This window comes from Gorilla gorilla, chromosome 7, assembly GCF_029281585.2.
Source record: "Gorilla gorilla gorilla isolate KB3781 chromosome 7, NHGRI_mGorGor1-v2.1_pri, whole genome shotgun sequence".
Taxonomy (NCBI): Eukaryota; Metazoa; Chordata; class Mammalia; order Primates; family Hominidae; genus Gorilla; species Gorilla gorilla.
In genome coordinates this window covers 149,162,901-149,189,428 of record NC_073231.2, presented here as the reverse complement: position 1 = coordinate 149,189,428, position 26,528 = coordinate 149,162,901, and the positions used below count along the sequence as shown (strand labels likewise).

At 57.9% G+C, this 26,528-nt stretch overlaps 1 protein-coding gene across 13 annotated transcripts in view; it reads left to right on the top strand.

Annotated features, from left to right (window-relative positions):
- TOP1MT (DNA topoisomerase I mitochondrial) overlaps positions 1 to 26,528 on the top strand; it is a 54,288-nt gene that overhangs the window by 21,467 nt on the left and 6,293 nt on the right. For 2 of the 13 annotated variants that reach the window (XM_055348397.1, XM_063708929.1), the window contains exons 3-14: positions 7,284 to 7,398; positions 8,510 to 8,625; positions 10,386 to 10,507; positions 13,864 to 13,986; positions 14,676 to 14,863; positions 15,581 to 15,725; positions 16,067 to 16,210; positions 20,639 to 20,824; positions 24,097 to 24,165; positions 24,346 to 24,460; positions 26,078 to 26,205; positions 26,385 to 26,479. In XM_055348397.1, coding sequence (XP_055204372.1) covers positions 7,284 to 7,398; positions 8,510 to 8,625; positions 10,386 to 10,507; positions 13,864 to 13,986; positions 14,676 to 14,863; positions 15,581 to 15,725; positions 16,067 to 16,210; positions 20,639 to 20,824; positions 24,097 to 24,165; positions 24,346 to 24,460; positions 26,078 to 26,205; positions 26,385 to 26,479 — 1,546 coding nt within the window. Of the gene's footprint in view, positions 1 to 4,962; positions 5,139 to 5,592; positions 6,083 to 7,228; positions 7,399 to 8,509; positions 8,626 to 8,761; positions 8,950 to 8,977; positions 9,985 to 10,385; positions 10,508 to 13,863; positions 13,987 to 14,675; positions 14,864 to 15,580; positions 15,726 to 16,066; positions 16,211 to 20,638; positions 20,825 to 24,096; positions 24,166 to 24,345; positions 24,461 to 26,077; positions 26,206 to 26,384; positions 26,480 to 26,528 lie in introns of those variants that run through there. The other 11 variants (XM_063708932.1, XM_063708930.1, XM_055348400.1 and 8 more) reach the window with 11 other exon arrangements.

The following is a 26,528-nucleotide window of genomic DNA, read 5'->3' as shown; positions in this document are numbered from 1 at the left end:
TGTGTAGACCAGTGCTGGGAAGGGGGGGAATGCTGTGTAGACCAGTACTGGGACGGGGGGAATGCTGTGTAGACCAGTGCTGGGAGGGGGGGAATGCTGTGTAGATCAGCGCTGGGAGCAGGGGAATGCAGTGTAGACCAGCGCAGGCCCACTTCCCCTCCCTGTCCCCGGTGGGGGAGGGGGGGAATGCTGTGTAGACCAGTGCTGGGAATGTGGGAATGCTACAGTGCTGGCCTTTGCCTGCCCACTGTAGGTTGCCAGGGAGCCTGGGTGCCCCCCAGAGTGCCCTCTTGCATCGGCAGCTTTGAGCTGTGGGTTGTAGGGTACTGGGAGCAGCCAGCAGTAAGTGAGTGTTTGCTGTGTGTCTGGCATTGCTTTTGGTCAGTCCCCTATGAAGTAGGTACTGCTATGTCCATTTTTCAGATGAGGAAACTGAGGTACAAAAAGGTTAAGTAACCGGGCCAAGGTCACATGGCCACAAGTGGGCCACACTGCAGTTGTAGCCGTCACCCCTGCTGTGTCCTGTACGCAGCCACGAGCTGCGCAGCTCTCCCAGTGGAGACGTGCTGGGGGTGTGACACGCACGCCTGCTTTGAGAAGAACGATGCGTACCATCGCATTAGCATATTATGTTGAATGACAGTATTTTGGTTGAAATAGTTGAAATTAAGTATATTGTTAAGGTCAAAGTCACTGTTTCTTTTGCAGTGTGGCTTCTGGATGGGGTAAACTCCACCACTGCTCGCAGCTGTGTCTGCTGGGCGGCGCTGCCTCCCACCTGGGCAGTCCCTGCATAGCCTTGGAGCTCCGGCTTCTGGGTGGGAAAGGTCTTTATAGGTATCAGCTCCTGCATTCAGCACCTGTTTGATTCTGGGGAAATTCTTTAAATTTTCTAAGCCTAGTTTCTCTCATGCAAAACAGGGGTCCTCCTAGCTGCTGTGAGGAAGAGTGCGTGAAGCCCTGTTCCCGCTCCCTTGGGCAACCCCTGAGTGGCCTGGGGAAGAAGAGGGCACAAGGGGAGGAGGCCGCCAACCCCAGGAATATTGGCAGACAGTTCATAGAAACCCCTTCTGGTCTGCAGGCCCAGACTCCCCAGCTGTGTCTCTGGCCTTGTGCAGTGGGTGCCACTTTTCCACACCCTCCCCAGCATGTTGACTGCAGCCACCCAGGTGTGAGGTGACCTCACTGTGGGTTGGATTTGCATTTCTCCCATGGCTGATGATTTTGAGCATCTTTTTACAGGATTGTTGGCCTTTTATATCTCATCTTTGGAGAAATGTCTATTTAGATTATTTATCCCCCTTTTTTAAATTAACATTTTTTTTTTTTTTTTGAGACGGAGTCTCATTCTGTTGCCCAGGCTGGAGTGCAATGGTGCGATCTCAGCTCACCACAGCCTCCACCTCCCGGGTTCAAGTGATTCTCCTGTTTCAGCCTCCCAAGTAGCTGGGATTACAGGCATGAGCCACCACGCCTGGCTAATTTTGAATTTTTAGTAGAGACGGGGTTTCTCCATGTTGGTCAGGCTGGTCCTGAACTCCCGAACTCAGGTGATCCGCCCGCCTTGGCCTCCCAAAGTGCTGAGATTACAGGCGTGAGCCACCAAGCCCAGCCAAAAAAAAAAATTTTTTTTAAGAGATGGAGCCTGTTGTTCAGGCTGGAGTGCAGTAGCCTGATCATAGCTCACTGCAGTCTTGAACTCCTGGGTTCAAGCAATCCTCCCACTCAGCCCCCTGAGTAGCTAGGACTACTATAGCAGGACAGGTTGCAGACAAAACCTCTCAGACACCGGTTTTAGGGAATAAGAGGTTTTAATCAGCTGGGAGCATCAGTAGAATCGCCTCTCAAGATCCCGGCTCCCCGAGGTCCAGATTCCTGTCCCTTTTAAGGGCTTACAACTCTAAGGGGTCCACGTGAAAGGGCCGTGATACATTGTGCAAGCGGGGGCTACGTAACTGGGGCCGCAGGCACCGGTGACCAGAACAGAACCAAACAGGGAGTTACGCAATGCTTCCTCACACGATGTCTGGAATCTGTAGATAACATAAGCGATTAGGTCCAGGGCCGATCTTTAACTACCAGGCCTGAGGTGTGGCGCCGGGCTGCTTGACTATGAATTTCACTTCTGCCTTTTCTTTAACTCCTACTTTTTCTTTTCTTTGAGGCAGAAATCAGGCAGAAGACAATATGAGAGGTGGTCTCCTCCCTTACTACAGGTGTACACCATCATGCCTGGCTAATTTAAAAATCTTTAGTACAGATGGGGTCTTGCTGTGTTCCCCGGGCCAGTTTTGAAGTTTTGAAATCAGCAAGTATGAATCCTCCAACTTTGTTATTCTTTTTCAAACATTGTTTTGGCTATTCTGGGTCCCTTGTATTTCCCTGTGAATTTTAGGATCAGGTTGTCAATTTCTGTAAAAACGCCAGCTGGAATTTAGATGGGGATTGTATTGAGTTTTTGGATCAGTTTGGGGAGTATTGCCGTCTTTTTTTTTGAGACGGAGTCTTGCTCTGTTGCCCACGCTGGAGTGTAGTAGCGTGATCTCGGCTCACTGCAAGCTCTGCCTCCTGAGTTCACGCCATTCTCCTGCCTCAGCCTCCCAAATAGCTGGGACTACAGGCGCCTGCTATCATGCCGGGCTAATTTTTTTAGTAGAAACGTTTTAGCCAGGATGGTCTCGATCTGACCTCGTGATCTGCCCGTCTCGGCCTCCCAAAGTGCTGGGATTACAGGCGTGAGCCACTGCGCCCGGCCAATGCTGTCTTAACCATATGAAATCATCCAGTCTGTGAACATGGGATGGCTGCTCATTTATTTAGGCTGTCTTTAATTTCTTTGGGCAATGTTTTACAGTTTTCAGAGTATAAGCTTGATACTTGCTTTGTTAAATTTATCGTGCAGTATTTTATTTTTTCATGCTGTAGTAAATTATTTTCTTAATTTCATTTTCAGTTTGCGTATGGCTACTGGTTAGAAATACAACTGATGTTTGCATATTGATCTTGTACCCTACAGTTGTGCTGAATTCATCTATTAGCTCTACTAGTTTTTGTGGATTCTTTTTTAAATTTTATTTTCTATAGAGATAGGGTCTCACCATGTTGCCCAGGCTGGTCTTGAACTCCTTGGTTCAAGTGATCCACTTGCTTTGACCTCCCAAAGTGCTTGGATTACAGGCATGAGCTACGGTGCTCGGCCAATTTTTGTGGATTCTATGGGATTTTCTATATACAAGATTATGCCACCTGCAAATAGACATAATTTACTTCTTTCTTTCTGATCTGGGTGACTTATTTCATCTGCTTGCCTGTTTGCTCAGTTAGAGCGTCTGGTACCATGTTGAGAGGCAGTGGTGAGAGTGGACATCCTCGTCTTATTTTTCATTTCAGCGGGAGCGTCCAGTCTTTCTTCTGGCATATGAGGTTAGCTGCGGGGTTTTGTAGATGCTGCTTTTCAGGTTAAGTTTCCTTCTATTCTGTTCTTGAGTGGGTTTTCCATTCTGTTTATCATGAAATGGTGCTGGATTTGTCTGCTGCTTTTTCTGCATCCATTGAGAAATCTTCGGGTTTTTGTCCTGCCACACTCCCTCTTACAAAACCTGAGGAACCAACTGGGCATAGCGGCTCACACCTGAAATCCCAGCACTTTGGGAGGCCAAGGTACTTGAGCCCAGGAGTTTGAGACCAGCCGGGGCAACATAGGGAGACCCCATCTCTACAAAAAGTGAAAAACAAAAAATCAAAAACCCTTAGAAACCTGAACTGGAAAACACATTGACCTCAGGACTCCGTTGAAGGAATGGTGGGCCTGGGCCAAGGCCCTCTTCTGGTTTGTAGAAAGGGTTACCTGAAAAAATATGCATCACTGTTCCGCAGCCCCTGGGAGGAGGTGGCCCACCTGGAGAGTCAGCTGCTGTGTCCTGGTGTGTGTGTACCTTCAGCTGCTGAGCTGCTCATTCCGAAATGATGGGACACCTACCAGGTCTGCCTGGGCCCTAAGAGCGAGCGAGTGCAGCCCTCGGCCTCTGCCCATGGCTTCCAGCAGCTAGATGACATGGACACTGAGTCAGTTGGTGGCAGGGGAGGGTCGCTGAGGGCGTGCGGTGGCAGCCCGGACTCCTTTCCTGCCTGTGTCCACTGCATTCCCCCCAACGGTCACAGTGAAAGTGCGGAATGCATGTGAATTCATCTGCTTCCCACGGTCCTGGTGTTAGGATTTTACCGGGGAAGACCAAGGCTGCAGTGCTGCCAGAGGTGAGCGGTGTGGCCTGTTGTGGCTCAGGGCCTGCCACCAAGTGCTGATCTAGAGGTTTTGCCCCTTGGCCGTGCTCCCCAGTGAAGACACTGGGGTTAAACCCTGGCCAGGGTCAGCAGTCACGCTGGGGACTGAGTGCAGGAAGGAGGCTCCAGCTGTGCCTGGTCTCTGGTCTCCTTGGGAGTGAGAGGCTGGTTGGCAGGGATGATTTCGCAGGACTTCCTGTGACCTTTGTCCAGAGGCACCACCTCTGAGGGGCTGCTGTGGGCTGGACGGCAGGTGCTTCTGCTGGTTTCTGCGTCCTGGAAGTGCTGCTGTTTGTAGGGGATGAGGTAGGGGGCCATCCGAGCCTGTGAGGTCCCTTCTCCAGAGCAGCGGAGCGTGTACTTAGGAAGGACCTGCTAGGTGCCCCTGCCCTCAGAGGCTCTGGGAGAGAGCTGTGTGCAAGCCCTGGGCAGGAGTTCACTGGCCTGGTCGTGTGACCTGTGGGGCATCCTGACAGCCAGCCCTGTGCTGCAGAGGTCAGTGGGACTGGGTTTGGATCTGGGTCCCCGCCCAGCGTGAAGGGGCGCTGGACCACGAAGGCAGGGAAACCAGGGGGAGGCCGGCAGGACAGTCAGTGGTCCTGCTGCGGCAGCCCCGTGCAGGCTTAGACCGCCCAGCCTTGGGATGAGCGCCGCTGGGGGCGGAGGCCGCGCTCGGGGGCGGGGCTGGCCGCTGGGGCGGGGCCCAGCTTGTCGGCCTTTCCCGGAGGCTGGCAGATGCGCGTGGTGCGGCTGCTGCGGCTCCGGGCGGCTCTGACGCTGCTCGGGGAGGTCCCCCGCCGCCCGGCCTCCCGGGGTGTCCCGGGCTCGCGCAGGACGCAGAAGGGCAGTGGAGCCAGGTAAGGTGGCCCAGTGAGCAGGCGGCGAGGGCCCTGAGCACCGGGCTGGGGTAGGTCCAGAAAGGGGAGTGGCAGGCCTCGTGGGACGGCCTTGCCCTGCTTCCGGTTTTCCCAAAAGTGGGGCCAGGAGAGCATGCGTGCCGCGGTGTGACCGGCCCGCCTCCTGCCCGGGGTGTACAGGCCCCCCCATGACGTCGCCCCTGCTTCCCCAGGCACCACCCCACCAACCCTATTTGGGGAAATCTCCCCTCTTTTTTTCCTCTTGTGGTTTCATCATTTGTATAGCTGTGCCTGGGCCTCAACACTGTAGGGTTTGGTTAGGTACTTTATTAAAAGCTTATGTTGCTGTGCGTGGTCTTCTGAGACCCGCTCTTTCCTGGAGTCGGTTCCCGGGTTGTCTCCAGGACCGATTCTGCATGGCGGCGGGCACTCACTGTCATATCTACATCACCAGGCACACGCCGCATGGATCCAGTTGCCCTGGTGGCCGTTGGTGGTCCCAGGCGCTTTCCTGGAGGACATGTGAGAAGCCCTGTCGGCGCATGCTGGGCCTGGGGTAGCCGCATGGGGATGGGTCTCTGCGCATTAAATGCTGGAGGTTTCCGAAGAGCTGGAGAGTTGACAGCCTCACTGGTGCATGGGAGATCCTGCAGGAGTTCCCGCCAGTTCTCGCGGTTTATCATCATTCACTCAGTGCTTCCAGCGTGGCATGTCTCTGTGACCTGGTGGTGCGCTATCAGCATACCCATTCACAGCTGAGGGCCTGCACAGCTGCCTAAGGCCATGCTGCAGAAATGTCCTGTCTGCCTGCAGGAGCTTGGGACCCAAAGAGAGCCCAGATGGGGCAGGGTGTCTTGGGAGGAGGGAGTTCTGGCCTGCGCGTGGAGCTGGGGCTGGCTGTGGGCCCTGCACTGAGGCACATCTCTCCGAGGGTGCACAGGCAGGTAGGTGCTTTCCAAAAAGTGCTGCTGAGCTGCAGTCGCCCAGGTGGACAGGTGGGTTTGGAGCAAGGTCTCTGGCTTTGAAAGCCAGCTTGTGTCTGATGGTGGTGCTTGGTGCCCTGGTCTCTGCAGGGGTGAAAGAATGTCACTACAATGTGCAGCCCTCAGTTGGGCTTGAGCGCACACCCAGTGGTGCAGCCCTGCCTGGCCGCTGGCCAGCAAGTTGTTTTACCTCAGCGTCTTCATCTGTGAAATGAGACTGGTGGTGTGACTACTCTAGAGGCTTTGTGAAGAACTTGGCAGTCAGGGTTACTGTCAGTCAGTTCTTTATTTTTATTATTATTATTATTATTTTTTGAGACAAAGTCTTGCCCTGTCACCCAGGCTGGAGTGCAGTGGTGCAATTTCAACTCACTGCAACCTCTGCCTCCTGGGTTCAAGTGATTCTCCTGCCTCAGCCTCCTTGAGTAGCTGGGATTACAGGTGCCCACCACCACGCCTAGCTAATTTTTGTATTTTTAGTAGAGACGGGGGGTTTTGCCATGTTGGCCAGGCAGGTCTCGAACTCCTGACCTCAAGTGATCCGCCCGCCTCGGCCTCCCAAAGTGCTGGTATTACAGGCGTGAGTCACCGCGCCTGGCTCCTATCAGTTAGTTCTGAGATACATGTGGTTTCCCATTTTCTCACACCCGACATGATCCATCTTCCCTTATTCTCTAAGAAGGCGTTGTCTAGGCTTGCGTCCTTCAGGGCACTTAGCGGTGCAGCCTCCTATCAGCCCCACCCTAGACATGCTGTATCAGGGCTGGCGGGCTCTCTTGAACTCCTAAAACCTGTAAGAAAGGTGAGGCTGGTCTCACCTGACATGGAAAAGCTCTGCAGAGTCAGCAGAACCCCCCTCCCCCTGACTCTCCCTCCAGACTCCAGCTGCCTGCAGTATCTGCCAGCTAGTTTTTTTGTACTTTTGCCATGTTGGCCAGGCTGGCCTTGAGCTCCTGAGCCTGCCTCAGCCTCCCAAAGTGCTGGGATCACAGGCATGAGCCACCACGCCCGGCTCCACCCTGGAAGGTTCTTGAGCCCGTTAACTTCTCCCTACTTTATCAGCTCCGTCTCTACGTCTTCTAACCTTGCCCATTCCCTCCTCTGCAGAAACAGCCAGAAAGGCCCTTTCAGAAATGTCTGTTGCACATGCTTTCCCTCTCAGACCCTTCAGAGACTTCCTGTTGCTCCGAGGACACTCATCCCAGCCGACCAGGCCCACCAGGCCCCCAACAGCACTACCTGGCTGGGGTCACATGCGGGTCTCCTGGCTCTGGCAGGTGGGGGTGTGATCTGGAACCTTCTGTCCTTGTGCATCTGGGGGAGGCTCAGAAGGTGTGCCCATCTCACTCTCCCCCATCCTGATGGCGCTCCCACCCTCTCGCCAAAGCCTCTCCCACTGAGGCCTTTGCACTGGCCATCCTGGGTGCTGGACTTGCTCTTCCCGCAGCCCTGCTGACCGAGCCTGCCCACTGCCTGCCAGCCACGCCCCATCTCGCTCCTCTTCTCCCAGGCCCATCTCAGAATCTAGGTTCAGTTGAGCCCTTCGTATGGGTTTTGGTGATCTGCATCCGCAGGACCCAGCACAGTGCTGGTTCAGGGCAGGCTTGGCCTTGCCTGGAGCCTCAATGGATAGATGATGACTGGCCTGGAGAGTTAGGATGGGCTGTAGCCGCCACGCTGGCTGTATCCCCCCACCCCCTCCAATACCCCCCCAACCTCCAGAGCTGGGCTTGCCAGAAGGGGGCGCCCTGGGGAGGGGGACCTTGGCAGGGAGCCCTGTGGAGCCTCACTGTGTTAGTGCCTTACAAAAGGAGCCCTTCCCTGAAAACCCCTGAGGCTTCTGGCTTCAGGGCCTCCCCTCCCCGCCCTGCCTCCTCCACCCTTCTACCCTGCCCTATCCTCTGTGGGCGGCGGTCCTGCGCCCTGCTGTGGTGCCTCTCCACTGGCTGCACTGCTGGCTCCCCTTCCACCCAGCTCATCGGAGGCAGGGCTCTCTCGTAAGCAGCCAGGTCCTTTATTTAGCAAATGAAATGGTCCCATGGAGAGGTTCCCGAGGATTCTAGACCGGCTCTGAAGGGACCCATCTGGGGAGAGGCCCTAGAGCCTGGGAGAGGCACGTTGCGTTTCCCGCTTAGCTGGGCTTGGTGGGATCCGTGACTCAGCAGCACACGGGCCTCTGCAGGTGGGGGGCATGGGCGGGCACACGGGCACGGGGTCTGAGGTCAGGTAGGGTTGCCTCCCTCTGCAGGCCTTGTTTTCCTCCCCCGTGAGGTGGAGGCCACACTGCTCGCCTGCTAGGAGCCACAGGGAGGAGCTACTGTGGGAGCGGGGAAGAGGCTCATGCAGGGCCTGGCCCAGGAGAGTGACACGTCCTGTCTCCGTCTTTAGGTGGGAGAAGGAGAAGCACGAAAACGGGGTGAAGTGGAGACAGCTGGAGCACAAGGGCCCGTACTTCGCACCCCCATACGAGCCCCTTCCCGATGGAGTGCGTTTCTTCTATGATGGTAAGGATGCAGGGAGCGGCTCCTCCCCAGCCTCCGCTTGGTTCCCTGGGCGTGGGCTCCCAGTGGGCATCTGGCTCGCTCCCTCAGCCCCACTGCAGGCTTCTGGCTATGAGCACTCCGTGCCCTCTTCTTGCAGGTGATGCGTGGGGGCTGCTGACCGACTGACCCATGCTCAGAGGGTGGCAGTTCGGGGGCTCCCGTCCCTGCCTTTCCTGCTGAGCCTGCACTGGCTGTGCCTGTTGTGTCCAGGACCCTCTGGGCAGAGCCGACCCCCCCTCCCTCCCCCCGCACCACTGTGTTCCCTTCGTGTTCTGAGTATACACAGTACGTAAGTACACTGCATGTATGCACATGGATCACAGAACGGTCACTTGACCCCAGCTTGTGATTCTCAGCAAGAAGCGGAGCCCGTGGTTGACATGAGCGCTGAGCCACCCTCAGAGGCAGGACCCGGGGGCTCTGGGGCAGCAGGGCCCACACACCCCTCCTGCCCTTGAGCCCTCCTCTCTACCCCAGGGCCCAGGAGCTTTGGCTTGGCTCTTGTGCTGCTGATTTTAGCTGCTTCAGCCTATTTTCTTCATCTCTGCTAGAAGGCATCCTTCTAAGAAAAGCAAACCTCTTCTCCCCCAGGGCAGGCCCCCACGCCATGCTGTGCCCCTCCCACCAGCCCTCCCGCGGGCCCCCTGCCGAGTCACATGCACACCTGAGTTCGCTGAGCTCCTTTGATGCAATGTTTTGTTGAAAGCCTGTTTCTCCAAAGTGGTACTGGAGCTTCCACAGGGACAGAGGTTCTAGCTGTGTCTGTGGGGGCTGCCCACGGGAGGCCATGGGACCTTGCTGAGCGTCTCGTGCTGTGCCCCTGGCCTGGTGTAGCGGCTGCCTCGCCTGCCCCACAGCAGCCCTGCAGGACCTCCCTGGCCAGGAGGGACATGGCAGGCGAGGACTGCCTGTGCAGGGCCATAGTGGACAGTCCAGGGAGCGGTGCTGTCGCGTGGGGCCCAGTGGGGCCGAGCCTCCACAGAGGGGCAGCGGGAGCTGAGCCCCTCGGGCCTGTGCTGCTGGTCTCTGGGCCTCTCGTCCTCTGTCCTGAGAAGCTAGTTTGGGGAAGGATTGCTGATGTTTATCAGGAATGCCTTCCTCCTTGTTACCAAATGATTATGCATTTATTTCTCTAAAATTTTCTTATGAAAGCTTTTCAGACGTGCAGTTGAAAGAATTCCTGGTGAACACCCTCGTTCCCACCACGAGCCTCTCACTCTGCTCGCCTGCTCCCAGCTCACCCCCTCATCTCTAAACCACACTGATCTTAGAATAAAACGCAGGGAATGGTGGGACAGAGGCCGGCAGAGTTGTAAAAGGGTACACCTACAGTTACTCAGTTTTCTGCTTTGAAGCCTTAACTTTTATTTTGCTTGTGTAATTTTGTGGAAATTGGTATATTTTAAAATTGTACATGTTCCATTTTCATGTAATATAAATGTAGTAGCAAAGTTAAGTGGTAAAGGAGGAGAAAGCAGGAGCGCCTGAAATCTTCTGCAGCCTTCTCACGACCCACTCCAAGATCACTGTGGTCGTCACCTCCACGCAGGTTGATTGTCGTGTGTCATGCAGAACATGCTTCTGAACTTACAGAATAAGGCCTAGCTTCTTGCTCTTGGCATAGTACGCACGAAAGCGTAGTTTAAAGCAATGAGGTCATGTCAGCTGGAGGCCGAGCCTGTGGCCGCTCTCTCATACGATGTGTCTTCCGATGCCTGCAGGAAAGCCCGTGAGATTGAGCGTGGCAGCGGAGGAGGTCGCCACTTTTTATGGGAGGATGTTAGATCACGAATACACAACAAAGGAGGTTTTCCGGAAGAACTTCTTCAATGACTGGCGAAAGGTAGGTACCCTGGGCGGCCGCCACAGCTGTCCTGGACCTGGCTGGCTAGGCGTCTGCGGTTCTGCAGTGCTGCCTCTGAACGCCCCTTGCAAGTTCTCGGCGGCCCCTGTGTGACCACTCACAGGTGCCATCATGGCTCTTTGCAGCTTCGAGCTCCTGGGCTCAAGCCATCCTCCTGTCTCGGCCTCCTGAGTAGCTGGGACCATAGGCGGTGCCAGTGTGTCCAGCCTAGTGCACCTCAGACCTTTCCCTTCCCAGGCAGGCTGTGGATGTGGAGGCCGATTTGTGGTCCTTACTCCGTGGACCGCTGAAAGGACAGGGGTCTGGCATATAAGAAGGAGAGTGGAGGAGGCCGCATGCCATTTCCCAGCCCCCAGGAAGACATGTTTGGCGAGAAGCTCTTTGGAGGGGAGGGTGCTGCCTCAAGGTTTTTTCCTTGCTCATTTTCAAGGTGACTGCCCTTCGCCCATGGCCTGACTGGTTTTATGTGTGTGCCGCAGACTCTGTGCCCTCCGGGGTTTCTGTCTGCACCACACCTGCGAGGCTCGCCCCTGACTGCTTGTCCCGCAGCATCTGCCTGGCTCTGGCCGGGTCGCGTTTCCTCTGTTCGGTGACTCATGCTAGTCCATTTCCCTATTCGTGGGTGTTTGATTAATTCCTGTTTTAGGCCTTTGCATGTGTAAAGCTGCCATGAACATTCCCACGTGGGTGAGGGCACATACGTTTGAGTTGCCTCTGACAGGACTTGGGGTGAAATTGCTGGGTCACGTGTGTCCAGCTTACTAGAAACACCAGGCTGAACTGTCCACACGCCCGCCGCGGGTGCGAGGCACCTTTCTAGTGGGCACAAAACGACACCTCGCCGTGGGTGTGGTTTGCGTTTCCCTAATGACAAGTGATATTAAGCATCTTTTGGTGTACTGACGTGTCATTTCAGTATTTTCTTTCGTGAACTTTTGTCTATTTAAAAAAATGGAGTTGCTTGCATATTCCTCGCTCATTTATCGGAGTTCTAAAAACGCATTGTGGATGCAGGTTCTTTGCCAGATGCACATGCTGTGAATGTCATCTCCCAGACTTTGCCTTTTCACTTCTCAGTGAGGTCTCCAAACAGAAAATTGTAACTTAGTTATGCACTTTATCAATCTGTCTTTTATGGTGAGTACTTTTGTGTCCTGTTTTAAGTCCATTATCAGAAATATGATTTGCAAAAATCTTTCATGGTGTTTGTAGTTTCTATTTGCGTTCTCTTAACAATGTCTTTGGAAGGTCAGGAGTTTGGAATACTGATGAGGTCCCACGTTTCATGTTTTGTCACAGGTTTGCTTTTGTTGTTTTGTCTAAGAAATCTGCTGAATTCAGCAGCACAGAGATTTCCTCCTATGTTTTTCCTAGAAGTTTTGGTTTTAGGTTTCCATCGAGGTCAGCTTGGTTTAGGTGGAACTCTGAGTTAATTTTGGTTATAGTGTGGGGTAGAGGCCGAGGCTCGTGCATTGCACGTGGGTGTCTGACTGCCCCGAGCCAGCTGCTGGAGCCTATGCTTCCTTGTCCCCTGTGCGGGCTCCGCTTCTGGACCCTCTTCCTCTGTCCTGATGCCACCCCTCTGCCTGTCACGACAGCTTTGTGAGGTGGCACCAGCTGCCCGGCATCCTCATTCTCCCCCTGGTCAGCACTTCTTCCAGTCACTAGCAGAGCTAGGAAGGGAGGCAGTGTCACAAAGCAGCTGAACAGGAGTGGGTGGCAGATCCGACGGCCCCGGGAGACACAGGGACGGACCCTGAGCCCGTGGTTGTGGCCAAGCAGGGCTCCATCCCGGCACAGATGGTGTCGTACCTGAGCTCCTCGGAAGAGGCGGATCGTCCCCATCCCACAGTGAGACACGTTTAGCAGCAGCTCCTGAGGTCTCACACGCCTAAGTGGCCGAGCCTGGACTGGGACCGTGAGCTGGTGCCCGCAAGCCTGGGCTTTTGGCCATGGGCTGTGCAGAGTTTTTGTTGTGTAGGAAACGAAAGGAGAAACAGTTGCCTGTGATCTGCGGCTCTCCCCAGGTCAGTGTCTCCTGTTCCCGTGTCCTGGCTTTTCCTGGGCACTAGTTTTCGTGTGAGTGTGATCAGTGTGCGCGTAATGTTTCCCCAGGTCAGTGTCTCCTGTTCCCGTGTCCTGGCTTTTCCTGGGCACTAGTTTTCGTGTGAGTGTGATCAGTGTGCGCGTAATGTTTCCCCAGGTCAGTGTCTCCTGTTCCCGCGTCCTGGCTTTTCCTGGGCACTAGTTTTCGTGTGAGTGTGATCAGTGTGCGCGTAATGTTTCCCCAGGTCAGTGTCTCCTGTTCCCGCGTCCTGGCTTTTCCTGGGCACTAGTTTTCGTGTGAGTGTGATCAGTGTGCGCGTAATGTTTCCCCAGGTCAGTGTCTCCTGTTCCCGCGTCCTGGCTTTTCCTGGGCACTAGTTTTCGTGTGAGTGTGATCAGTGTGCACGTAATGTTTCCCCACTTAGCATTTTACCCCGCTTAGTCTCCACACAGGTAGATTACCATCAAACTGTTTTCTGCCGTGCTTTCCAAAATTCACCTTGAAACTGAATCCCCAGCACCACAGGACAGAGGGAGGGCTTTTAGGAGCTGATTGGGCTGTGAGGACTCCGCCTTGCTGCAGCCCTTAGGATTAATTTAGAGCCTTAGGGCAGGGCTGGGTGGAATTAGCTGGGCCCCTTCTGTCCTTCTGTCCCCTCCACTCTGTGAGGACAGCCTTCAGGGCATCCTCTCAGAAGCAGGGACTGGGCCCTCCATAGACGTCAAATGCTGGGACCCTGATCCCAGCCTTCCAGCCCCCAGAGCTGTGACTGTGATTTACAACTGACTGGTCCCCGGGATTTTGTGGCAGCAGCACGTATGGACTGAGACTTTGCCCTCGAGAATCCCGTCATGTTCACCAAATGAGCTCCCGACCATGTATCCTGCTCTGGCCGGTCATGGCGTTTCTGCAGTTGCCCTTAGTGCGGTCGTCATCCTGGTTTTCATACTGGAGAGTTTATTTAGGATGGATCTCAGAGTGGAATTATTGGGTCAAAGGTTTTAGCCAGTTTTACTACTGACTTGTTGTGAAGTTGCTTTTGGAGAACTGTGCCCTCGGCTGCCCCACCCCACTCCACGCCCGCAATAACAGAACCAGCTCTATCTGTGGGGTCTGCGGGGAGAGGCTCTATTTACGGGGCCGCAGGACCGTGCGCAGGTTCTGCCTGTCGCACACACGCCTCCGTCAGACATGGCGAGAGCGCGTTTCTGTCCGTCAGACATGGTGAGAGCGCTCTGCATGTCTGTCCTTCAGACATGGTGAGAGCGCGTGTCTGTGGTTTGTGCAGGAAATGGCGGTGGAAGAGAGGGAAGTCATCAAGAGCCTGGACAAGTGTGACTTCACGGAGATCCACAGATACTTTGTGGACAAGGCCGCAGCCCGGAAAGTCCTGAGCAGGGAGGAGAAGCAGGTTGGGCTGCCTCGAGCGTTGTGTGACCTGAAGTGGCCCCTGGGAACGAGGGGCCGGCCTGGCCCAAAGGCTGAGAAAGGCCTGTGGCCTTAGGGAAGCCCCTTCTCACAAAGCTGCTCTTTTCTCTTCAGCCTTAGCGCCCCTGCATGTGCTTAAGTGTCGTTCCGCTTCCCCAGAGCACATTTGAGAGTAAACCCAGTTTGAAATGGATAATTTACCATCATTGATCAAGGGTGGGTTCCCAGATGGGCCGTGGGCTGAGGGCGGGGCTTGTGCGGGCCAGTCGGCTTCTTGCTGTTCTGTGCCATGCGTCTCCCTACATCTAACAGGAACCTGCCGTGCTGTGATCTCCATGTGGCCTTCTCAGGGATTCCCTTAGCCCTCCTCCTCCATGGCGGGCAGCCACGCTCCCCGCCACCTGGCTTTACTGTTTAGGCCTAAAACAGCCGAAGCCTGTGCAGGGGCCGGGGAGTCCAGGCCATGGGGTGGTTAGGCCATGGCTCTCGGTGCCCCCTGCAAGCCCACTTGCACTGTCCCCTGCCCCTGCGACCTCCATGGATTGTGAAGGGCTTTGAGGGTCCAGCTGAGTTAGCCAGACAGAGCAGGGTGGTCCCGGGTTAGCAACAAGGGACTGAGGCCTGTTCTCTTCTCTTCACTGCTAATGTCCACTGACTGTTTTATTAACTCAGAAGCTAAAAGAAGAGGCAGAAAAACTTCAGCAAGAGTTCGGCTACTGTATTTTAGATGGTCACCAAGAAAAAATAGGCAATTTCAAGATTGAGCCGCCTGGCTTATTCCGTGGCCGTGGCAACCATCCCAAGATGGGGATGTTGAAGAGAAGGATCATGCCAGAGGATGTGGTTATCAACTGCAGCAGGTGCGTGGCCGGGCGGGCAGCAGGCAGGCACTGGACCCCCGCCACCTGGGTGAGGCTGGCTTTTCTTCATCTCCTGGGAGAGGGAGGCACACCGAGAAACATGTGGTTGGTGACCCCCACACCATTCCTGTGGAGTTCAGCCTGTGGGCGTGGCCGGGCAAGGGCAGCCCTCCCAGGGTGCTTCCCACGGGGTCGGAAGTCCTTGCCTTGCTATGGCTGAGACTTTCTCCCGCCAAGGACACCTCCATGTGGTTTTCATATCCCACACCATCTGGATGGCCCAGTAGCATTAGGTGTTTTGAACTTATTGGAGGCACATTCCAAGTGGTGGAGAGGGGACCGCTGGGCCGCGTGTTGTACTGTGTGACCGCAGCGTGGAGTAGGGACCCTGCCTGCAGGACCCCCCAGTGGCCAGGCTCTGTGGGGCAGGGCACTCGTCGTCCCAGTTGGTGCTGAGAGGTCTGTGCAGAGTGGTGCCTTGCTTGGGTGGCTGCCCAGCCTCCTGGTGCACTGTGGCCTTCCTGTGTGTGCAGAGGGTAGATTGAGTGGCTGCTTTTGTCTGAGCTGCCAGGCAGGCCACCTCTGATGCCAGACTCGGTCAGGAGCCATGCCACCACCATAGCCACCACGTGGGACGGTTGACCAGAGCAACTCCTTTTGCTTGCATTCCAGAGAATAAGGTCTCCAAGTTATGTTTGGGTCATTGTTCTGCTGCAGGGACTCGAAGATCCCGGAGCCGCCGGCGGGGCACCAGTGGAAGGAGGTGCGCTCCGATAACACCGTCACGTGGCTGGCAGCTTGGACCGAGAGCGTTCAGAACTCCATCAAGTACATCATGCTGAACCCTTGCTCGAAGCTGAAGGTGAGCGCAGGGCTTGGCAGGGTGTTTCCTCCCCAGGAGGTCCCCCTGAGGACGCCGGCAGGGAGGTGTGTAAGCCGGGCGCCGGCAGAGGCTTCTGAGATGGGCTGGGAGTCGGCCAGCCCGTGCTGAGGTCATGCTGTGCCAGCAGGCACAAGCCCCAAAGCCAGGAGTGGGCATGGGTGCTCACTGCCGGCGTCACCCAGCTGGATTTGCTGCCCCAGCCCCTGAGCACGGCACCACCGAGGGGAGGAGCGCGAGGCTTGGGGAGGGAGAGTTGACAGCCTCCTCCGTTATTTAACAGGAATGTGAATGTTTTCTTCCCTGTTATTTTCCTCGTGTAGGGGGAGACAGCTTGGCAGAAGTTTGAAACAGCTCGACGCCTGCGGGGATTTGTGGACGAGATCCGCTCCCAGTACCGGGCTGACTGGAAGTCTCGGGAAATGAAGACGAGACAGCGGGCGGTGGCCCTGTATTTCATCGATAAGGTGTGCGGCCTTCTCGCTTCCTGGCGGCTCTTCATCCTGGTTCTCCGGGCGAGGACTCCCAGTTGGATGGTGCAGTGTGGCGACGTGGGCCTGTGTGTGGGGTGGAACCTCATTCTGATGGGGGTGTGTGCGCATGTGCACACGTGTGGGTGTGAACATGTGTGTAGGGTGTGCATGTGCATTGTGTGGTGTGTGTGCACCTGTGTGTGGGGCGTGCCTGTGTGTGGCATGTCTGTGTGGGGGGTGTGCATGTATGTGTGCACGTATGTGTGTGGTGTGCATGTGTGTGGTGTGCCTGTGTGTGTGGTATTCCTGTATGTGGCGTGCCTGTGTGTGTGGCGTACCTGTGTGTGTGGTGTGCCTGTGTGTGTGGTATTCCTGTATGTGGCGTGCCTGTGTGTGTGGCGTGCATGTATGTGGCGTGCCTGTGTGTGTGGCGTGCCTGTGTGTGTGGCGTGCATGTATGTGGCGTGCGTGTGTGTGTGGCGTGCCTGTGTGTGTGGTGTGCGTGTGTGGCGTGCATGTATGTGGCGTGCATGTGTGTGTGGCATGCGTGTGTGTGTGGCGTGCGTGTGTGGCGTGCATGTATGTGGCGTGCGCGTGTGTGGCATGTGTGTGTGGCATGCCTGTGTGTGTGCCGTGCATGTGTGTGGCGTGCCTGTGTGTGGTGTGCATGTGTGTGGCGTGCCTGTGTGGCGTGCATGTGTGTGGCGTGCGTGTGTGGCGTGCGTGTGGCGTGCGTGTCTATGTGGCGTGCATGTGTGTGTGGCGTGCCTGTGTGGAGTGTGTGTGTGTGGCGTGTGTGTGTGGCGTGCGTGCGTGTGTGGCGTGCATGTGTGTGTGGCGTGCGTGTGTGTGGCGTGCGTGTGTGGCGTGCGTGTGTGGCGTGCGTGTGTGTGGCGTGCGTGTGTGTGGCATGCCTGTGTGTGTGGCGTGCGTGTGTGTGGCGTGCCTGTGTGTGTGGCGTGCGTGTGTGTGGCGTGCCTGCGTGTGGCGTGCGTGTGTGGCGTGCGTGCGTGTGGCGTGCGTGCGTGTGTGGCGTGTGTGCGTGTGTGGCGTGCTTGTGTGTGGCGTGCGTGTGTGTGGCGTGCGTGTGTGTGGCGTGCGTGTGTGTGGCGTGCCTGTGTGTGTGGCGTGCCTGTGTGTGTGGCGTGCCTGTGTGTGTGGCGTGCGTGTGTGTGGCGTGCCTGTGTGTGTGGCGTGCGTGTGTGGCGTGCGTGTGCGTGTGGCGTGCGTGTGTGTGGCGTGCCTGTGTGTGGCGTGCCTGTGTGTGTGGCGTGCCTGTGTGTGTGGTGTGCCTGTGTGTGTGGTATTCCTGTATGTGGCGTGCCTGTGTGTGGCGTGCATGTATGTGGCGTGCATGTGTGTGTGGCGTGCCTGTGTGTGTGGTGTGCGTGTGTGGCGTGCATGTATGTGGCGTGCATGTGTGTGGCATGCGTGTGTGTGTGGCGTGCGTGTGTGGCGTGCATGTATGTGGCGTGCGCGTGTGTGGCATGTGTGGCATGCCTGTGTGTGTGGCGTGCGTGTGTGTGGCGTGCCTGTGTGTGGTGTGCATGTGTGTGTGGCGTGCCTGTGTGTGGCGTGCATGTGTGTGGCGTGCGTGTGTGTGGCGTGCCTGTGTGGAGTGCGTGTGTGTGGCGTGCGTGTGTGGCGTGCGTGCGTGTGTGGCGTGCGTGTGTGTGTGGCGTGCGTGTGTGGCGTGCGTGTGTGGCGTGCGTGTGGCGTGCGTGTGTGGCGTGCGTGTGTGGCGTGCGTGTGGCGTGCCTGCGTGTGTGGCGTGTGTGTGTGGCGTGCATGCGTGTGGCGTGCGTGCGTGTGTGGCGTGTGTGCGTGTGTGGCGTGCTTGTGTGTGGCGTGCGTGTGTGGCGTGCGTGTGTGTGGCGTGCCTGTGTGTGGCGTGCCTGTGTGTGTGGCGTGCGTGTGTGTGGCGTGCGTGTGTGGCGTGCCTGTGTGTGTGGCGTGCCTGTGTGTGTGGTGTGCCTGTGTGTGTGGTATTCCTGCATGTGGCGTGCCTGTGTGTGTGGTGTGCATGTATGTGGCGTGCATGTGTGTGTGGCGTGCCTGTGTGTGGCATGCGTGTGTGTGTGGCGTGCGTGTGTGTGGCGTGCATGTATGTGGCGTGCGTGTGTGTGGCATGTGTGTGTGGCATGTGTGTGTGGCGTGCCTGTGTGTGTGGCGTGCCTGTGTGGCGTGCATGTGTGTGTGGCGTGCCTGTGTGTGGCGTGCATGTGTGTGGCGTGCGTGTGGCATGCGTGTGTGTGTGGCATGCCTGTGTGGAGTGCCTGTGTGTGTGGCGTGCGTGTGTGTGGCGTGCCTGTGTGTGTGGCGTGCGTGCGTGTGTGGCGTGCGTGTGTGTGGCGTGCGTATGTGGCGTGCCTGTGTGTGTGGCGTGCGTGCGTGGCGTGCGTGTGTGTGTGGCGTGCGTGTGTGTGGCGTGCTTGTGTGTGGCGTGCGTGTGGCATGCGTGTGTGTGTGGCGTGCGTGTGTGGCGTGCGTGTGTGTGGCGTGCATGTGGCGTGCGTGTGTGTGGCGTGCCTGTGTGTGGCGTGCGTGTGTGGCGTGCCTGTGTGTGTGGCGTGCGTGTGTGGCGTGCGTGTGTGTGTGGCGTGCGTGTGTGTGGTGTGCTTGTGTGTGGTGTGCCTGTGTGTGTGGCGTGCGTGTGTGTGGCGTGCGTGTGTGTGTGTGGCGTGCGTGTGTGTGTGGCGTGCGTGTGTGTGGCGTGCGTGTGTGTGTGGCGTGCTTGTGTGTGGCGTGCGTGTGTGTGGCGTGCGTGTGTGGCGTGCGTGTGTGTGGCGTGCGTGTGTGGCGTGCGTGTGGCGTGCCTGCGTGTGTGGCGTGTGTGTGTGGCGTGCATGCGTGTGGCGTGCGTGCGTGTGTGGCGTGTGTGCGTGTGTGGCGTGCTTGTGTGTGGCGTGCGTGTGTGTGGCGTGCGTGTGTGTGGCGTGCCTGTGTGTGGCGTGCCTGTGTGTGTGGCGTGCCTGTGTGTGTGGTGTGCCTGTGTGTGTGGTATTCCTGCATGTGGCGTGCCTGTGTGTGTGGTGTGCATGTATGTGGCGTGCATGTGTGTGTGGCGTGCCTGTGTGTGGCATGCGTGTGTGTGTGGCGTGCGTGTGTGTGGCGTGCATGTATGTGGCGTGCGTGTGTGTGGCATGTGTGTGTGGCATGTGTGTGTGGCGTGCCTGTGTGTGTGGCGTGCCTGTGTGGCGTGCATGTGTGTGTGGCGTGCCTGTGTGTGGCGTGCATGTGTGTGGCGTGCGTGTGGCATGCGTGTGTGTGTGGCATGCCTGTGTGGAGTGCCTGTGTGTGTGGCGTGCGTGTGTGTGGCGTGCCTGTGTGTGTGGCGTGCGTGCGTGTGTGGCGTGCGTGTGTGTGGCGTGCGTATGTGGCGTGCCTGTGTGTGTGGCGTGCGTGCGTGGCGTGCGTGTGTGTGTGGCGTGCGTGTGTGTGGCGTGCTTGTGTGTGGCGTGCGTGTGGCATGCGTGTGTGTGTGGCGTGCGTGTGTGGCGTGCGTGTGTGTGGCGTGCATGTGGCGTGCGTGTGTGTGGCGTGCCTGTGTGTGGCGTGCGTGTGTGGCGTGCCTGTGTGTGTGGCGTGCGTGTGTGGCGTGCGTGTGTGTGTGGCGTGCGTGTGTGTGGTGTGCTTGTGTGTGGTGTGCCTGTGTGTGTGGCGTGCGTGTGTGTGGCGTGCGTGTGTGTGTGTGGCGTGCGTGTGTGTGTGGCGTGCGTGTGTGTGGCGTGCGTGTGTGTGTGGCGTGCTTGTGTGTGGCGTGCGTGTGTGTGGCGTGCGTGTGTGGCGTGCGTGTGTGTGGCGTGCGTGTGGCGTGCGTGTGTGTGGCGTGCCTGTGTGTGGCGTGCGTGTGTGGCGTGCCTGTGTGTGTGGCGTGTGTGTGTGTGTGTGGCGTGCGTGTGTGTGTGGCGTGCGTGTGTGTGTGGCGTGCTTGTGTGTGGCGTGCGTGTGGCATGCGTGTGTGTGTGGCGTGCGTGTGTGGCGTGCCTGTGTGTGTGGCGTGTGTGTGTGTGTGTGGCGTGCGTGTGTGTGTGGCGTGCCTGTGTGTGTGGCGTGCGTGTGTGGCGTGCGTGCGTGTGTGGCGTGCGTGTGTGTGGCGTGCGTGTGTGGCGTGCGTGTGTGTGGCGTGCGTGTGGCGTGCGTGTGTGTGGCGTGCCTGTGTGTGGCGTGCGTGTGTGGCGTGCCTGTGTGTGTGGCGTGTGTGTGTGTGTGGCGTGCGTGTGTGTGTGGCGTGCGTGTGTGTGTGGCGTGCTTGTGTGTGGCGTGCCTGTGTGTGTGGCGTGCGTGTGTGTGGCGTGCCTGTGTGTGTGGCGTGCTTGTGTGTGGCGTGCGTGTGTGTGGCGTGCATGTGTGTGTGGCGTGCGTGTGTGTGTGGTGTGCATGTGCACGCACCACCCACTTTGGCCATTCCCCACCAAGTAGCTGGCGCTGAGAGCAGGAAATGAGAAGGAGGACGGTGAGGCGGCCGACACCGTGGGCTGCTGTTCCCTCCGCGTGGAGCACGTCCAGCTGCACCCGGAGGCCGATGGCTGCCAACACGTGGTGGAATTTGATTTCCTGGGGAAGGACTGCATCCGCTACTACAACAGAGTGCCGGTGGAGAAGCCGGTGAGTGCCCCCGCTACGTGACACGTATTTGCTCTGGATGTCTGGGGGCGTGCCGGAGCTGCCGTGGGGTCTGTGGCCCGTTTGCCACGTCCTGCCTGCTGGGTGAGGCCTGCTGTGCTGGGGCTGATCAGGGTGAAGGGGAAGGAGAGGCTGTGCACCATGGTAGACCCAAGGGGTCACAAGGGAGCTGGTCGGGGGCTGAGCAGGGTGCGTGTGTCACGCCAGCTTCGTCTCCTGCCCCCCGGCCGGAGCATCTCCCAGGGCTGCTGGAGGAAGGCACTGCAGACCCAGTGGTTTAACAACAGACGTTTATTGTCGCTCAGCCCTGGGGGCCAGAGTCCGAGTCAAGGTGCTGGCAGAGCCGCATCCCACCCACACTCGGGGAGGATCCTCCTGCCTTCCCAGCATCTGGTGGGGCCACGGATCCTGGGTGTCCTTGGCCTGAGGCTGCCTCACCCCAGTCTCTGCCTGCGTTGTCACATGGCCATCTTCTCCCTGCGTCTCTGCCTCTGCGTGTTCTCACAAGGACGCTGTCGTATTGGAGTCAGGGCCCAGCCCACTCTTTCTATGACTTCATCTTACCAGTCTCTAAAGACCCTGTTTTTAAATAACGTCACGTTCTGGCCAGGCATGGTGGTGCACTCCTGTAATCTCAGTGCTTCGGGAGGCTGAGGTGGGAGGATCACTTGAGCCCAGGAGTTTGAGACCACCTGGGCAACATAATGAGACCCTGTCTCTAAAATAATAATTTAAAAAAACAGCCGGGCTTGGTGGCTCACGCCTGTAATCCCAGCATTTTGGGAGGCTGAGGCAGGCGGATCACAAGGTCAGGAGATCGAGACCATCCTGGCTAACACGGTGAAACCCCATCTCTACTAAAAATACAAAAAAATTAGCCGGGCGTGGTTGGGGGCGCCTGTAGTCCCAGCTACTTGGGAGGCTGAGGCAGGAGAATGGCGTGAACCCGGGAGGCGGAGCTTGCAGTGAGCCGAGATCGCCCCACTGCACTCCAGGCTGGGCGACAGAGCGAGACTCTGTCTCAAAAATTAAAAATAAAAATTAGCTGCTCATGATAGTGCTTGTGGTCCCAATTACTCCAGAGGCCGAGGTGGGAGGATCGCTTGAGCCTGGGAGGTTGAGGCTGCAGTGAGCCTTGGTCACTCCACTGCACTCCTGCCTGGGCGACAAAATGAGACCCTGTCTTTTTAATTTTTTTTCTTTTTTCAAGATGGAGTCTCGCACTGTTGCCCAGGCTGGAGTGCAGCGGTGCGATCGCGGCTCACTGCAACTTCCACCTCCTGGGTTCAAGTGATTCTCCCGCCTCAGCCTCCCGAGTAGCTGGGATTACAGGTGCCCACCACCACGCTCAGCTGATTTTTGTATTCTTAGTAGAGACAGGGTTTCACCATGTTGGCCAGGCTGGTGTTGAACTCTTGACCTCGTGATCTACCTGCCTCAGCCTCCCAGAGTGCTGGCATTACAGGCATGAGCCACTGCGGCTGGCCGAGACCGTGTCTTAAAAAAAAAAAAAAAAAAAAAAGGTTACATTCTGAGGTTCTGGTGAGGATATGAATTTCGGGAACACTTTTCACCCCAGTACACCTGGGAGGGGCTGCCCTCTTTCCTCTGCTGCAGGGACTAGTGGCTGCCCACCACCCCCACAGCCCCTAGCTCCACCAGCATCGATGCCCAGAGGGATGAGTGTGGTCGGGAAGGGCTGGGTAAATCTCTGGTCTCCAGACTGGCTTGAAGGAAGACTGGAACCTGGGGAGCATCCTCACCTTTGAATGGCTGTCCTGAAGAGTCACGGTGTCCCCTGTCTGGGTGGGTGCCACGTCGCAGTGACGTTGGACAGATCCACGCACGAACTCCCTGCACCTCAAAAGCACAAATGTGACTCAGGCCGGGCGCAAGGCCCACACCTGTAGTCTAGACACCTTGGGAGGGCTAGGTGGGAGGGTTGCTGGAGCCCGGGAGTTGGAGGCTGCAGTGAGCTATGATTGTGCCACTGCACTCCAGCCCAGGTGACAGAGCCAGACCTAGTCTCTAAAAATTAAAAAAAAAATAAAAAAATTAATGTGACCCAACCGTGGGATGGAGTGGAGCCGTTAAAAAACAGAAATAGCAGTTTGGGGACAGGTGTTGAGGGCAGCAGAGAAACAGGAGTCCCTGGCAGGGCCCGGCCTCAGGCAGTCTGGTCGGGAAGTCATTCCTAAGGAATGAATTAATCGGAGGTAGGAGACAGAAGCCAACACACAAAAGGAAGAGGCAAGGAGGTGCTCACCACAGTGCCCCTGCCGTGGTGAAGCATCGGCTGTGGTGCAGGCCTGGATGGGGAGTTGCACTCTGTCCAGACAGAGGACTAGCCAGCCATTTACAGTGCTGTCGAGGGGAGCACTTGGTAATGGAATGCATGTGATGTAGAGAAAAAGGTGGGACATAAAGCCTCGTCAAGATCAGCGGTGTGAAACCAAACCTGTAGAGGAAGATGAGGGAAGAAGCCAGAAGTCGGGAGCTGTGGGCTGGGGCTTCCCGCTGTGTCCTGGTGCCTGTGGGTTTGTAGAATGGGGTTCATCGGCCATGGTGCCAGGCTGGTGAGGGGGCCAGTTGGGGGTGCGGGGCCTCCTGCCCGTGTCTGGTGAGGGAGGGCTGCCATGCTGGTGCTGGAGAGAGCAGTGCAGAGGCCACAGCAACCTCCGCCCTGGAGCCGATGCCCAGCGCTCAGGGAGGGTGCCTGCCACTTGTAGGAGGACCAGCAGGTGAAACTGAGGGGAGGGCAGGCACGGGTGCAGGTGCAGGCTGGCGTTTCCTCGGAGCAGGGTTGGTCTCTCCAGAAGGGAATTAATGTCCTCTCCCCAAAGGGACTGGTGGAGGGAGGTTGGACACAAGAACTCCAAAGGCCCTGAGGTCCTGTGATGTCAGATGAGTGTCTCACATTACAAGGGTGTGGGCTCACCTGGTGGAAATCCGGCATTGATGGAAGAAGGAGCCGGGGACTCCAGGCCACCTGCCGCGGTCCCCCAGGGGGTTTGCAGGGCAGGAGTCACGTCCACCTCCTGAGCATGCCGCCTGTGCATGTGGTAGCGGTGACTGCCGCACTGGAGGGTGGGGGCCGTGTCACGGGAGGATGCCGACAGGGGACAGTGATGCTGCTCGGGCCACCTTCCTCAGGGAAGCCTCCCGTGGGCTCCCAGGCTCTGTGTAGACGCCCTTCAGGTCCTCACTGGATTCGGGTTTTTTCTGTCCTCTGAAATTCCTTCTTTCTCCTTCAGGTGTACAAGAACTTACAGCTCTTTATGGAGAACAAGGACCCCCGGGACGACCTCTTCGACAGGCTGACCGTAAGCCGGCTCGTGTTTCCTCAGCAGTGGGCGGCGGCAGGACCCAGTGAGAGGGCGTGGGCGCTGAGTCTGGCCCAGGGTTTTGTCCTGACCCAACGGCTGACATGCCCTTTCCTTCCTGAGGGAGGCTGGGATGGCCCCGCAAAACCACGTAATTATAGAGACCATTTTCCTCCCCAGACGATCAGCCTGAACAAGCACCTCCAGGAGCTGATGGACGGGCTGACGGCCAAGGTGTTCCGGACCTACAACGCCTCCATCACTCTGCAGGAGCAGCTGCGGGCCCTGACGCGCGGTGAGCAGGCCCCACACCCACACTCAGTGCAGGGGAGCACAGCCCCTGCCCCAGACCGGGCTCCCCGGCTGGCCCTTGTTGAGTGAGCCTCGGGGTGGGGCCGCTTCTTTGGGAAATGGGCTGAGGTTGTGGGCTGGCTGCTTGGCAGCCTAGGTGGCCAGAGTCCTGGGGAGGAGGAGGGAGGTTCTGGCTCTCGGGACCCCAGGCATCTCAGCCATGTTCTCCCTGCGGGGCGGCCCCTACTGCTGAGCCCTACGCAGGACCCCGTGGCCAGGCGTTGTTCCTCGGCTGCATCCCAGCAACGTGCTCCCTGTGGAGCGGCCCCTGCTGCTGAGCCCTACTCAGGCCCCATGGCCTGGTGGTGTTCCTTGGCTGCATCCCAGCCACGTGCTCCCTGCGGGGCGGCTGCTGCTGCTGAGCACTACTCAGGCCCCTGTGGCCAGGCCTGGTGGTGTTCCTCAGCTCCTCCTCAGGGTTCTTTCTTGAAGGCCCAGGAGGCCTCTGCACTTTCCAGTGGTTCTGTCCCTCCCGCCCTCAGCTGTCTGAGCAGCCCGACCTCTGGGCCTCTGTCCACAGCCCTGTCTCAGCTTCAGGGCCCTCTGCTCTTTGTCCCCTGCCATCAACCTGGGGATGCCGTCTAAGCTCAGCGAGGGCCTCTCCTCCCTCTGTCCCTGGCGCTGCCCCTGCTCCGTGATGTCCGGGCTGCTCTGTGATGTCCGGGCAGATTGGACGCACAGACTCTGTCCAGAGGGTGCCTCCCACCCCGGCGCCCACCGCACTCCCCAAGCAGGGCTTCCTGGAGGAGGCGCCGAGGCTGGGTGCTCAGGGGCGCTGACACTCGGCATGTGTTTCGTGTGCACCTGTGGGCCTCAGAGGCCGGTGCTGTGCTGCCCTGGGGACAACCTTGGAGCTGGGGCAGCACTGGGGCTGTGGGATGCGGAGGAGCTAGCTGGCATCCAGGTGAGAGCCCCAGCAGAGGAGACACCCCCTCCACTGAGGGAGGCAGAAGATTCTGGGTGAGGGCGTAGGGGCCGAGGCTGGGCCTGGGAGAGGAAATGAAGGTGCTGGGCCCACTGTGGATGCGCTTCCAGAGCTGGGTGGGCCATGCAGGATGGGCGTGAGGGAGTGGCCGCTCCAGTAGGTGCCTTGGGGCCAGTGCTTACGTTCTCTGAACCTCATTCTTGACTGGAAAATGGAGACAACATGGTACCTTGAGGGGATGTCGCCAGGGGAAGCCAGGTGCTGGGGACTTGTGACAGGCAGGGACCCACAGACTCGCCAGGGGAAGCTGGGTGCTGGGGACTTGTGACAGGCAGACTCGCCCGTCCAGGCGGCTGGGCCTCCTCCTCGCCATGGGGCCTGGGAAGGCCTGGGTGGTGCTACCTGTGCTGTGGCCCCACGTGAAGCCTTGTTGTTGTGGTTAAAGACGCTGGGCCCTGCTCTCGAGGCCACCTTGGAGGGTCACTGACCCTTGGCCCTCACTCTCCCCATCCCAGTGGGTGCCTGTGTGAGTGGAAGGGGCTGCGCTGTGTGGCGCGTTGAGTAAGTCCGGCTCAGGGCAGACAGGGAGGGTAGCCGGCCCCGTGGGTGCTGCTTCTGACAGCCCGTGCCTCTCAGCCGAGGACAGCATAGCAGCTAAGATCTTATCCTACAACCGAGCCAACCGAGTCGTGGCCATTCTCTGCAACCATCAGCGAGCAACCCCCAGTACGTTCGAGAAGTCGATGCAGAATCTCCAGACGAAGGTAGCAGCTCCCAGGAGAGCCCCCAGCCCAGCCCTCGAGGGACCCCTCCCCCTCCCCAGAGCCTCAGCACAGGCCGGGGAGCCAGCCGTGGTGGGCACGTAGGGTGTGGAAGGGTGTGTGGGCACAGGGGCTGGTGCGGGACGGGGAGGGGCAGCCCTGTCTGGACCCTTTTCCTGCAGATCCAGGCAAAGAAGGAGCAGGTGGCTGAGGCCAGGGCAGAGCTGAGGAGGGCGAGGGCTGAGCACAAAGCCCAAGGGGATGGCAAGTCCAGGAGGTGAGTACCCGTGCCCTCAGACGCCTTCTCCCGGGGCCCTGTCCCAACC